This window comes from Drosophila mauritiana, chromosome 3L, assembly GCF_004382145.1.
Source record: "Drosophila mauritiana strain mau12 chromosome 3L, ASM438214v1, whole genome shotgun sequence".
Lineage (NCBI taxonomy): Eukaryota > Metazoa > Arthropoda > Insecta > Diptera > Drosophilidae > Drosophila > Drosophila mauritiana.
This window is the reverse complement of record NC_046669.1, coordinates 7,613,054-7,626,361: the sequence shown is the minus strand read 5'-3', so window position 1 is coordinate 7,626,361 and position 13,308 is coordinate 7,613,054. Positions and strand designations below refer to the sequence as shown.

At 37.5% G+C, this 13,308-nt stretch overlaps 1 protein-coding gene across 8 annotated transcripts in view; it reads left to right on the top strand.

Annotated features, from left to right (window-relative positions):
- LOC117140261 (hepatic leukemia factor) overlaps positions 1–13,308 on the top strand; it is a 52,258-nt gene that overhangs the window by 12,321 nt on the left and 26,629 nt on the right. For 2 of the 8 annotated variants that reach the window (XM_033303074.1, XM_033303075.1), the window contains exon 2: positions 790–1,808. The exons of 2 other annotated variants lie outside the window; for them this stretch is intronic. In XM_033303074.1, the coding sequence (XP_033158965.1) occupies positions 1,706–1,808 (103 nt within the window). In that variant the 5' untranslated portion in view covers positions 790–1,705. Of the gene's footprint in view, positions 1–168; positions 1,809–13,308 lie in introns of those variants that run through there. 4 more of the 8 variants (XM_033303076.1, XM_033303081.1, XM_033303073.1 and 1 more) reach the window with 4 other exon arrangements.

The following is a 13,308-nucleotide window of genomic DNA, read 5'->3' as shown; positions in this document are numbered from 1 at the left end:
CCTCTTTCTATTTCACTTTTTTCGGCGACCTTTCGAACTTCGAAATTCGGTTTTTCGTAGGCGCTTGTCACATGCGCTCTGCGTCGACAGCGACGCCGGCAGAGCGGCCACAACTACACCCACAATACGACACGAAGTGAGCCGAGCGCAGCCGAATCGTATTTTTACAGTAAAACAGCAGCACACGTTAAAACACTCACACGTCGAGCGTCGTTCGTTGAGATACAAACGCACGGATACGCGGATACCAGAAGAACGCACCGCATAAACGGTACAACTAAAAGAAAATTCAATCCTCTTATCAAAAAAACAAGGATACTACACGCCCTTAAAAATCAAATAAATATAATTCACCCATATAAAAAATCAATTTATAAATTGTAATAAAAATTGTTAAAATTCGGTGCGTTTGTGTGTGTTTTGGTGTTGTTGTTCGCGTTTCTGTTGTCAACATTTTTCATCGATTTTCCCTGTCGGGCGCTCGTCGTTTTTCGCCTACTATTTCGCCGTCTCTCTCTCGCCGCCACCCACTCACCCATAACTATACCTAAAATTCTCCAAAAAGGAAAAACACTCACTAAAAAAAATTAAAGCTGCTGCACCGTCTTCTTCTTTACCAAATCTGCCATCTCTGTCGCACGCCGGGCGACCAACTATTGCAAATGCCATATTAGTGCTTTATAACTGTACAATAAGATATCACATACCTACAATATATATATGTAATACAGAATATATATAGAAAGCCTAGCAGAACTCTAACCAAAAAGCAATTGATTTTATTTTTAGTGCCGCCACAAAAATAAAAATAAAAAAAGACGAAAAAGCCTAACAACAAATTTCAGCGTTAAACGTTTTTGAAACTGAAAACTGTCAACAAAAAAACGAAAAAAAAAAACAGAGGAAAAACAAAATAGAAAAGCCACAGCAAAATAAAATACAGCAACTACAGAGAAAACCAAACGCATTCGGCATTTGCAGCAGGAAAAGCGCTATAAAAATAGCATAATTAGCCAATGAAACAACAAATTCAATTACACGAAAATAAAACCTAACAAAAAAGTAACCGCAAAGTCAGCGAAACGTACATTTAAAAACAGCCACATGAATTAGTTTTTAACGAATAAACACCCCCAACATTTCTTGTTGTACTCGCAAAAGTTGTTGTTAAAACATAAAAATCTTGTTGAATGAATTCGCGGTGCCTTTATTTATAGCCAGCATAACAAAAATCCAACAGAAAAGTAATAATATACAAATATATCTATATACATCTCTATACGTATACAAAATATCTATGTAAAAGTCTATAGAGAAAGATCGTATATATACATAGACAAAGCAATAAATCGTAACGGAAAACGTGCAATATTTTCAAAGGTTTAATTAAATTAATTTCGATTGTGATCAAAAAAAAAAAAAAAACAAAACAACATAACTAACTAAACTAAGCAACCAAATCAAAAATAACCATCAAAGTGAGATACAAATTTCGTTCGTTATAAATTAAATAATTGATTAATTGTTATTGTTGTGAGATAAACATCATTATAACTATTATTGTTGCAAGAATATAAAACAATAAGCAAAAAAAAGGAAAAACACATAGAAAAAGCAACAGCAATCTGCAGGCCAGCAAAAAACCCGCAACGAGACATTTTTTGTTCGTGTATAATCACAAAATTTCGGAAATTTTTATGAAAAAATGAGCGACAGGGAGCGATCGTCCCCAACACTGATCGAAACTGGTTTAAAAAACTTAATTGGCGGCCGTGATGGTAACTACCCACTAATCAGCGGCATTAATGGTAAGTAGAGAGTACAATTAAGCGCAGAAAATACTTGAAAATTTTCCAAAATATTGTGTACTAAAATCGAAAAACATTACTCGCAAGTGCTGGCAATCTGTTACCACTTGAAAACTCCCAAAAAAAAAAAAAACTCACATGGATGCCTAAAAAAAGCCAAGTCATAAAATACGAATTATTCTGTGATTGGGTCATCGCACGTCCGGAAATATGCAAAATAATGGGGGGAATAGAGAAGCTTTTGGGGGTGGCGGGCAGCAGATTTGGACACGTTTCGTCTAACCCAAATCCAAATTAATAGCAAAATAATGTTTAAAGTAAAACCGAAACATATTTCATGTCTTCCCAAACATAAATCAATTTGATGGCTTTGGGGAGTGGGCCTAATTCTGTGGATGCTTGGCACATTTGTGTGGCTCTGCATTAGGGTAGGAATGCAAGTATCTATCTATCTATTGCTTCATGTCGAAGTGCGCATCAAATCAAAATTGATAAGGCTATTAACCTACAAGTGTAGGGTAAGTCAAGGGGGGATGGGGTACCGAGAAATCGAGCTGAGGGTTGTCGCAAGGTTAAAGTGTACAGGGTACAGAAAATGGTCAACCGAGTGTCGCATGTAGCACTCGTGGTTGTCGGGTCATTGAAGTACATTGAACGTGGCCCGACCCCGCCCCGATCCGCCTCGATTAACCCACGCCACAACTGCCGGACACCGAGACAGTGTTATCAAAACCTTAACCCATTGGGCAATCTGGGCCAGCAATCGAAGTGTCGAGCATAATTAGTTTTTAGTGTCTGTAGGAATTTTTTCGGTTTAAGTTTATGACATTTTAGTCTTCTAATGGAATATTTACAAGATTATAGATTACTGATATAACTATTTGGGCAATTACGTGTAAGTCATTTAAGCAAGGGTTTATTTAACGGTATATTTTATATTAGTATATTGGATAGGTATTATTATATTATTCCAGGTACTTTAAATATCTGGAAAATAGCATTTATTCAAATTATTGATTTATTTTGATTAATATCTAGTACTTTAGTATTTTAATATATTATATTTTTTATAAATTTATTTTAAATGAAACCCACAATAATCCTCTGAATCCTGCGGGTGTCATTTATTTACCATCTCAAGGCCGTCGTTTATCTCACTTTACTGCAATTGTTATCCACTTTACATTGCATTTCGATTGCAATTTCTTTTTCCAAACAATTACACAGCAATTTTGCAGCAGCATAAACTCAGCGTTGCTGTCTGGGATTTCCTCACCCACATTTCAACCCTTTTAAATCTGTTCGAAGACATTTGCATAAGAAAGGAATTGGTCTTGACCAGCATATGGCTTCGAAAAAAAAAATGGAATGAAAAACCCATCTGTGGGGAAAGAATTCGATTCAGAAAGCATTTTAATTCGCTTATTTTTGCCATTTTTGTGTGCTGTTGCATTTTTTTTTTGCTGGTTCTACATCAGCCCCGCCCACAGAGAAACGCCCACTTGGCCGGCGGCAACGTAACCAGAAATCAATAGCATAAAAGCAGAACGAGAAAATTCCATTAAAAAGTGTCATAATCGGTCAGCATAATGAAAAGCAGGCCCAAGTATCCCCTTTCATATGGCACTCAAGTTGTTTCCATAAATCAATAAGCGGAAACCCGAGCACTCACTTGTGTGAAAACCTTTTCAGTCTGGCCAAAAGTTTTGTATGAAACTTTTTTCTGAATTTATTGTTCCACACATTTTAAGGTGGTGCTCTATATTTTTCTTTTTTTAGTTAAGCTTCTTTTTTACATTTTTCCTTAGCTCTTATCATCGAAGCGATGTCGTGTGTTCACAAGCATTTGATTACCGCATTAAAAAAAAGGAAAAATACACTTTATAAAACACACTAGTTAAATACGGCAAAATAAACATCGGAAAAGAGGGAGAAACGGGCTGATAAGCTGCAGATAGCCAGGGGCAAGTGTGAAGAGCGTTGGCTGCACAGAAACAATTTTTAATCGATGTCAAAAATCAAATTACAGGTTTTTCGCATTAAAAGTTGATTTTGCATAGCATTGGAATAGTATTTCAAAGTTAGAAATTCCTTTACAAAATCTATCTTTGGCATCATTCTCTGCTAACTGGAATGAATGTATCAAAACGATGTAAGCATTTTGAACAGTGTAACAAGTCCAATTGAGAGGGTCGCAGGGTAAAATCAAGTGAGCGATAAGCTGCACTAAACTACAAAATCTTACATGAACACACTGCCCAAGGGAAGGAGATAAGATTGCTGGACTTAGTTGCACAGAAATGGAGTCTTTCGTCTGGCACAAATCACTCCGCGGGCTCACATAAATTCTTCGAGTGTATGACAATAAAAGCAAATAGCTGCGTGTGCCGCCGTCAAGTACAAAGCTCAAAAGTTGGTTTAGTTCCTCTGATAAGCAAAGGCATTTAATTTGTATCTAGCTGATGGAGCTGGTGGATACAATTCAAAGTTGGATGAGTTGTCGGTTTCAAGGGGATTTGTTCGCCCGATTCCAGTTGTATCCAAGTCATATACTTAGGAAAACTTATGGAGCTAGTTTCCTAATCAGACAGATGGCATTGTCTAGTTAATTAAATAATGGATGGTCTCGAGACATTTCAAGAGATTTGTGCGAATTTCCAAAGGATGGTCTACTCCTAAGATTTGAAGTTATTAGATATGCTTTCTAACTCATTTTGATTCTTCTCCATATCAACAAAAATTGCCAAGCAAAATCACTTAGCTGGATAAACATTTAACCACCCATTTCGTATTCACTTCATCCGTTTAAATAAACTATAAAGTGCAACATAATAGCTCGTCATCACCTTTAGTGCCGTCGAATTGAATTATGAAAGCAAATGAATGCATTATTTCAAGTGGAATTTAAAATGGTATATCCACCAGAGCCATGTGCCACTCGTCTCGTTGCTGTTCGTTCTATAACCACGCTGTCTTTTTCGAGCTGATGGGCAATTATATTTTATTCGATTTGCATGTCAGTGTTGCATAAAACGAAGCGCCGGCAATTGGCATAAATAAATGACAGCTCGAATTGTTGTTTGACCGAATAAACAAGTGGCAGGGATTGACTATCTCCTTGTGCCCCCCTATCATTATTGATTGCAAATTAGCAGCTAATCATTAATCTGGCATTTTTTGTTCAATGACATAAGGCATATGGTGTGTCGTCAATTGATCGCTAATGTGAATCAATGTTTACGTAATCAGATTGATTAGACGTGCATTTTGGATGCATTTTGCATGCCGTTCACCACCAGTGAAGATGAAGATTAAAATGCATCGAACAATGAATAGACTTTTGCATATAAGCCCGTCTTGGCCCGGTAGCAAAAGTTTCACTAACCCATTGATTCATTGACTGGGCTGGATGCAATTAAAACTTTTAATTGAAAATGCCGCACTGAACAGTTGCAAATCTTAAGGTATCAAAAAACATCCATGCATTTTTGCAATTTTAATTAAGTGAGATGTGTGAAAAGCTCATGCTAGAATTATCAAACAAAAGTGGCTACAAAGTGTGAAAAATATTTTCATAAATATATACATGTGCACACTGGCAAGAAGTGCAGTTGAGCCAAAACTAAACTGAGCAGGGCAAAATGCTGGCGTGCGAATTTGTCATGCCAAGCAGCTGGTGGTAATTTTTTTGTTGTTCCCACAGAATTGCGGTCAAACAATATGTTTGCCATGTCTATTTTAAAAGATCGCGATGCATATCAAAATCGCATATCTGCAGCACTATTCATATCTTGAGTTTAAAGTGTGAGTGGAAATGTTTAATCAATTTTCGCTGACTTGCCATTTAAAAAGAGTAAAGTAGGAAATTATTCGCTGGCATTTGGCCATGCCAACCTTTCTCTATCATCCGCAGCAAGGACGTCGGCAACTTTTTGTACCTGGCAAAAGCAGCAATTCAAACAAAAAAAATCATTGAGGAGAAGGAAAATGGCAGAAAAAAGGAATCAAATTAAGGTTAAATACCACAAAGCGAGCGCACACTCACACAAATTCGTGGTACAGTAACTTAAATCCGAAACTAACACACGGATAACTAGACGTATACGTATCCTCCTGGCGGCGCCTGAAAGCGGGCAACACTTTTTGGCATTTGCCGCCCGCCGACTTCGGCTTCAGTTTTGTTGAGTTCAGTTGCACTGAGAAAAAGGGTTCGATCTACATAAAACAATTGAAAGCTTTTTGAAGCATTCTTATACAAATAATGATGTTTTTTTCTATTTTTAATACTACTTCTACTTCACAAAAACAATATCAAACCTAAAAAATGTATTTATTAGGACGAACCTTGAGTAAACATTTTTTTATGTGCTCTTAAAGTTGCTTGTAGGCGTTGCCGCCGGAATTTCTGTTGGCAAAATGATGGACAACAACAACAAGAGTCCGAGTGGCACACAAAACAAACTGGCAGGAAGTTGGAAACCAGTCACGAAAGCCGAAAGGCAGCAAAATTGAGCACTAAAAATAACAACAGCAACAGCAACACATCGACAAGAGGCACTAAAACATTCACAGTTCGTGCAACATTAATAACAAAATCCATAAATGAAATAATGTTGACTTCATTTGTTTGCCTCGATGACGTCAAAAAGGATACAAGCATATAGAAGAATGAGCGAATGGAAGAAACGGAATGGGAAATAGAAATAAAAGTTCGCGGAATGCCTAAAAATCGACAAAATACAAAGGGGAAATAACCCTCCTTGGCGGCACACAAAAGACACACAGACCTATATAGCGTTTTGATGCCCCCCCAAATACTCCACCATTGCACAGATTTCTACTGTGGAATGCTGTCCTTTCGTCCTGTACTGTTTTCCACCCGCCCCTCCGCAGTCCACCCATGAATTGAACATGTGTTGGTTGTAAACAGGAAGCAGCAGCAGAAGCCGAAGCAGCTGGGTTCTAAAAAATACTCGTATACGAAGAATGTTTTACCACTATATAGCGCCCGAAATCCCCCGTTTAAGCCCCCCTTTAGGCCCTCGTTTTCTAAGCCCCTGCGATATTCCTCGGCTTGTTCTGCTTCTTGCTGTTGGCCAGGCGTAGCATGTTGCAAATGTCAAAGTAGCAAAACCCGGAAATTCGAAGGACATGTTCGAAATACGACGCCCACACACATACTCAGTGGGTGGAAAGTGGCGAGAGACTTGCTCACACAGCGAGAGCGGGCGAGAGAGCTAACGGTTGGGATAAGTCTCCAAAAGCGGAGAGACATGCGCATTATATCGCTGAGCTTAACTCTCCGAGATTCACTTACGTTTTTGTTTTCATTTTGGCCTGTAATTGTTATTGTCTTTTATGAGCCGGTAATGCTAGGCTTTCGCTCTCCCACTCTCTCCTTGCTTTTATCACCCATTTCTTTTGAGCCCTCTCCCCTTTCATTATCCAAGAAATCGTAAGCCAAACTAAAGCATCTTATGCCGAGTTAGCGTCTTGCTGTTTTAACTAACACTAAGAAAACAAGATGGCTTTTGCCTTGTTTTTTCTTGCCCCTGGCCGAAAGCGTGCTCGAATTGTTAAGACTGGCTCTTCGATTAGTTAAACTCAATCACGAGTTTCGGTTTAACAACTAACAAAAATAAAATGAAATATTAGGCAAACAAAGTTGGCCATTTAGCGTTTAATAAAGTGCGACACGAGGAAAGATTTCCGAGATGTGATGAAATTGCACTTATGACGGACACACGGGGCGAATTCGTAATATGAAGTCAAGGAAAAAGAAGTTATAGTGGTAATTCAAAGTCCTATCAAGCGATTAATTAAACCAATATTCATAGAAAAAGAATTTTAATATAAACACATTCTACTACCATCTTGGTAGCTATAGATTCAAGGTTAGTTAAATAGGTGTTTGCCATTTAAGCCTAATCATACGCACCGTTGTCACCCAGATCTTGACATTTGACAAATTACCCTCGCGGAGATTGTTTAAATATATATTTACACACTATCAAAGACGCTTTTCACGCTTTCCTAATCAGATCTCTAGCGGGTCAACAAAAATCACACATATACCTCAGATTTTCCTTTAGCATAGTCAGTTTTTTTTCTGTTCGTTTGCTGACGTAGTTTAGACCGCTGATCATGTGCCGAACGATGAGCACTAAAACAGAAAACAAAATCTAGGGAAATAGCGAAAGATAGAATGGGCAAAAGATAGAAAGCGTGAAAAATGAATTCAAATAAACATTTTGAACTGAGGGAAATAGTAAACATTTCTATATTTCTCAGTGCCTAAAATGATTTGCTTTTGAAAATTGGAAAATCCAAGAGGAAAGGCAGGGAAACTAAAATTAGCTAACGAAATAAATGAAAATTGTTGCAACAAGTAATTGCAATTTGGAGCGTCTTGGCAGACAAGCTCATTGCCCCACCCTCCTCCCCAGCTCCGAAAAACATCCATTAGCTTAATTTACCTTTTAAAATTGTTTTCATTCTCGGCATATCTTTTGCCATTCGTTCGTTTTATTTTTAATTGCACAAACATATTTTTGGAAAATTCGCCTAGCTACATAGAATGTGTGTTTTCTGGTTGGCTTGTTCTTTCAATTAGCCTTTCATTTATGAGGCGGCTGCTGACGCAATTATCAATTGTTTTCAGATAACTATAATTACATTTTCAATTTTTTTTTAAACCATTTTGCTACTTAACATATTTTTAGCCATTCTGTCCTTGGCAACTGTGATAAGCTTTTGGCCTAAATTCGACCAAAACAATGTCACAAAAAAAAATATTTAATACGGGAAATTGATCGATATCAAGGCATTTTTTCCATTCACTTTCGTTTTGGTTCATTCGGGGTGCTAACTCACGGCTCAAAGGAGTTAGCATTCCATAATTCTTATCACTTTCGCCTAAGAATTGCATTTTTATTGGTTTCTTTATGACCGGTCGTGTTGATACGGCTATGAGCCTTCTAGGAATTTCATAAGAACTCTTTTATATTTGTATAAATATTTATAGATATAGCAAATGGCCAGGTCTTGAGCATTCTTAGATTACCCATAACTTGATATGAGTGCAACTTCCTGAAAATTATGATAGATTCAATTGTTCGATATTTATAGGGGAGATATTATTTCGCTCGTGTTTCGCGCTTATCTTTCGTTCTAAAAGCACACACATCGATCTTAATAATCTCATTTGCTTGAATTGAAATTTTATTTGCTTTCTCGGCTCATTTGTCATAGAGACTTCTTTTGTCAGCGGCTTTTGTTGCACAAACAATTTATAGTCCCTTGGATATTGACAGTCTGTAGATATATGTACATTATCAATTAATGTTTACGATAAGTCAAATCGCAGGAGTTGCAATTTTTATCGCGAAAAACCCATATCAAGCAAAAATCACAGACTTTGGGGGAAAATATTGCTTAATAAACGGCGGGCTGGTGAACAGCCAAAACAAATAATAAGAACTTTAGCTTGAAGTTTATTTAGCCATTTTTGCGTAAAGTACGTTTTTATAAACAAAAGATTATTGGCCTTAAAGCAAAAAACTAGGGATACTTAGAAATTTAACAAGCTAAATGGGGAATTTGCTATCGTTCAGAAAAAACCAAATGGATTTAGGTAAATATCTAATATCCATACTTTTTTATGGATATTATTTATCGGTTTTCAACTTATAATGGGCAAAACACCATCACACTTAAAGCGTCTTAAAACCCGAGTCAGTTTGCAGAGGCAAACACGAATCCTTTGCCGAAGCTCCTTAAAAATGTGTATCCAATCTCATTGATTGCTGGATTGCTCTACTTTTGATCCTTCCATCGAGTTTTCAATAAATTTGTTGTTGTTGCTCGGGAGCGTGGGGCTTGTAAAAAATTGATTAGTTTATAACGAAGGCAAATTGAGCTTTAATTTGTTGTGAGTGAAACAGCTTGATGTGCGTGACTAAAGTTGCGATTGTGGCGGCGCTTACATTACATGGTATATAAGGTCATCATGTGGGTTGTATGATAGGGGGGTGGTAAATATGGTCAAGCTGAGTCAGGTCAAAGCAACAATTTGTTGGCCATTAAGGCAAAGATTGCACAGGGAGTACATGTCGAGACATTAGTTGAAGGTATTTCTATTAAATATTTAAAACGCAGCCCATATTTAGCACAAAGTGAAGGAAAGTCTTCCCTTTACCTAGTTACATATATCCTGTGACTTTCAGCTAGCCAAGAAATAATAAATAAGTGATTTTTGATAGGTTATAAATTTAGATTGATTGCTTCGATTTTAATTATGAAACATTTGTAATCACCGTTGGCTAGACAATTCGAATATAAGCAATTAAATTTGAATAGTTTCTATAAACATCCACCTATTGTTAATTATGCTTTTATTTAAAATCATTTCCCCAAAATAAAAGGTATGCTGGTCATTATATTAGTGTTCTATCGCATTGGCTATCGTTGTTGGCCCGCTCTGCAATTAGTTTGGCTTGCATTCGTTTGACATTTTGCATTTTATGCATGTATGTTTGTATGTATATACCACTTCGATCTGTGCTTTCTGCAATATCTCGTGCATTCGCTTTTGTCAAATGACATTTCTATTTCTTCTAGTAACTCATACATGGCCATACACACGTATATTCCTACATATATAGACGTGTGTTGCCAGGGGGATTGCCCCTTCAACCCGCGCCAACCCTTCCCGCACATAGTCTGCCACTAATGTGGCGTACGTTTTTTGGCCAACACTTTATCAAGATGGCAGACGCCTTGGCTCTTGGCCAGAAGTGCACACAAAGCTAAAGCTACATTTTACCTAGACCAAAAGACTGAAATCAAGGGATAAGGGCGATGGCGGTAGGGGAGGTGGGGGAACACCTTGAGGAAGTTTTGCTATGCCTAAAGAGTCAAATGCTCAGCGCAATTATCAGAATGAAATTTTAGCCCATCAAAATTTCAACGAATTTGTACCAAAACATCTGCTACACTCCCAAAAAAACAAAAAAACAGAAAAGGCAAAACGCAGATGAGTCATTCGCTTTGATATCCATTTCTATTTGATTTCTTTTCCTTGGCCTTTGTTAACGGATTTGTTTTCCTTTTTGGAATTATTTATCTTGGCGCAATTTTTCATGGCACGAAAAGTGGGCTGAGGGAATGACTCTTAAGACTTTTTGTCAAGCCCCCTGAAAATGGGCGACAACATGTGCCATTTGTCTTAACCTTCACGAGCATTTAGACGTCATTCATTTCTCATAATTTTCCGTGCGCTTTTCTTCAGACTTTTCTATTTTAACTTTTCTCTATAGACATGGGTATTTTTCCACCGTTAAATGTAGGAATTCCTCATTTAAACGAGTTAAATACGAATTGTTTGTATTTTTGTTGGTGGTAAGCGTCAAATTTAAGTATTTGCCCTGCTGACGAACCCCCAAAGTTTTTGGGGAGCTGGTCATAAAACTTTTTTTGACTGCGCCAACCAAGGACGTTTGATAAGATTGAATGAGCAGCGGAAGTTTGAAACATTTTGCTGGCTACCAGAAATGAACCCAATTTGTATCGTGTTTTGGGCCAAAAAGAAACAGAAGTTTATGGAAGGAAATTATAAATGCTTGCGGTAGCTGGCGCAATGTAATATTTCTTGGGAAATTTAAGATCCGCATAAATCAGTTTTTAAATAAAAAATATAATTTCTTTTTCGGGAGTGAGTAGTAAAAATGCTCTAAATTATTGTATAACTTACCTTCTCTAATGTTATAAAAATCATTGAACTAGAACTTTGCTAGCTCATTTCATAAATCACAGAGTGACGCAGTTCGGTCAGAAAAAATGTCCCTGACTAATTTGTATATTCCAACTTAATCCACCATCAAAAATATATGTCAACCAAAGCCCAAATAAATTCCACAAGATACATAAAAGTGATACAAGTAAAAAACGCCAGAAATATATAACTTAAAATATAATAATAAAAATTCCATAACAAATATTGTGTAGATGAAGATAGATAAATTTTAGAAAAAATCCTCCCAACTGCAATAAAGTGTGAAAATTTGTTGTTTGATTGCCTTGATTACACTCATCAGCAGAATTCAGGCACAAGCTGATTACAGCATATATAAACACAGAGTGTATGTGTGTGTGCATGAGACTATGGTTATGGATATAGATATAGCGATATGGACATTATACAATACCAGGAGAATGCCGCCTCCTGGCATGGGGCCAATAAATTGGGCCGGCAAAATGAAAATGAACAATAAACGGCCGGAGATGAGATGAACAATAAAGGTTGATCTGCGAACGAGGTGTTGCAATATACAGAAACTGGCAGCAATGACAAAGAAAATTATTAGAACATTTTCCCTGGCCACAGATATGTACGTACCTCGACACAAATTATGGCCAATCAATTTGGAGAAGATAATCACTTTGCACAACCAAGTTTCTCGGTAATTTATTGGATTACTACCACCACGAGCTACCTACCTTATCCATGGGATATGGCTGCGTTGTAGGGATCGTAAATAAAACCCGATTCGAGTGCCCATCGATACTTGTGGCGTCTCGGCGGGCTTCAGCTTATCAGCTATCAGTTTTCGATTTTTAAGTTTAGTCGTTCTATTAAATGGGTACTTTATGATCGGGCGTATAAAGCATATTTTATGTGGGTCATATATAATTAAAGTGATGGATAGGGATTTTGACATAATCAGAAGATTAATTTATGGTGCGCATGGATTAAGCAGAGAAAGAAAATTGTTGTTCATCAGCAGCCATTAATTTTATTAGTCAACGAATTAATGCCTTTCCTTCCTATATAAACATTCCGTATATAGTTTGCCAGTCATAAATCCAACTTGATGATGCATTTCCATAACGCATCGCTAATATCTTGAAGATACAGGGCTTTAGATCACCGGCATGACACCCAGTATTTGACTTTACATCATCACCATCATCGAGCCTGACTTACATTGTTCTTATAATAGTAGCTGTCGGTTTTGACACCTCGATATATGTAATATTTGAACAGTCAGGCCCGTTTGCTTATCTCATTGTGCGCTGGGGTATTTCAGCCCGACTTGATGACTACTTTGTCTATTTACCCTATCCGCCAGATTAAAGTGTCACGAGTGTTCCACTATGTTCGCTGCTCCGTTCTGGCCCTGCCCACCACGACGTCCATGCCCAGTTTATCATCTTTCATCCGCTCTGGCCGCCCATCTCCCTCGGTGCCCGTTGTCAATTTGCGTTTATTAGATGCACACGGCAGAAAGCTGGGCTTGGGCTATGGATACCTGGTGGGTCAGGTGGTTAGGCGAGGGTATCCGCACCAAAAAGCACAGAGAATTGAATGGGAAGCTATAAAATGAACAAAATAAATGAAACATATGATGGAAGTTTTTAAGCTTAATGTCTAGACTGTTCGCTGTAGCTTTAATTCAAAACTTTTATTTCACAATTTACTTTGGCTCGGACTTAGTTGTAG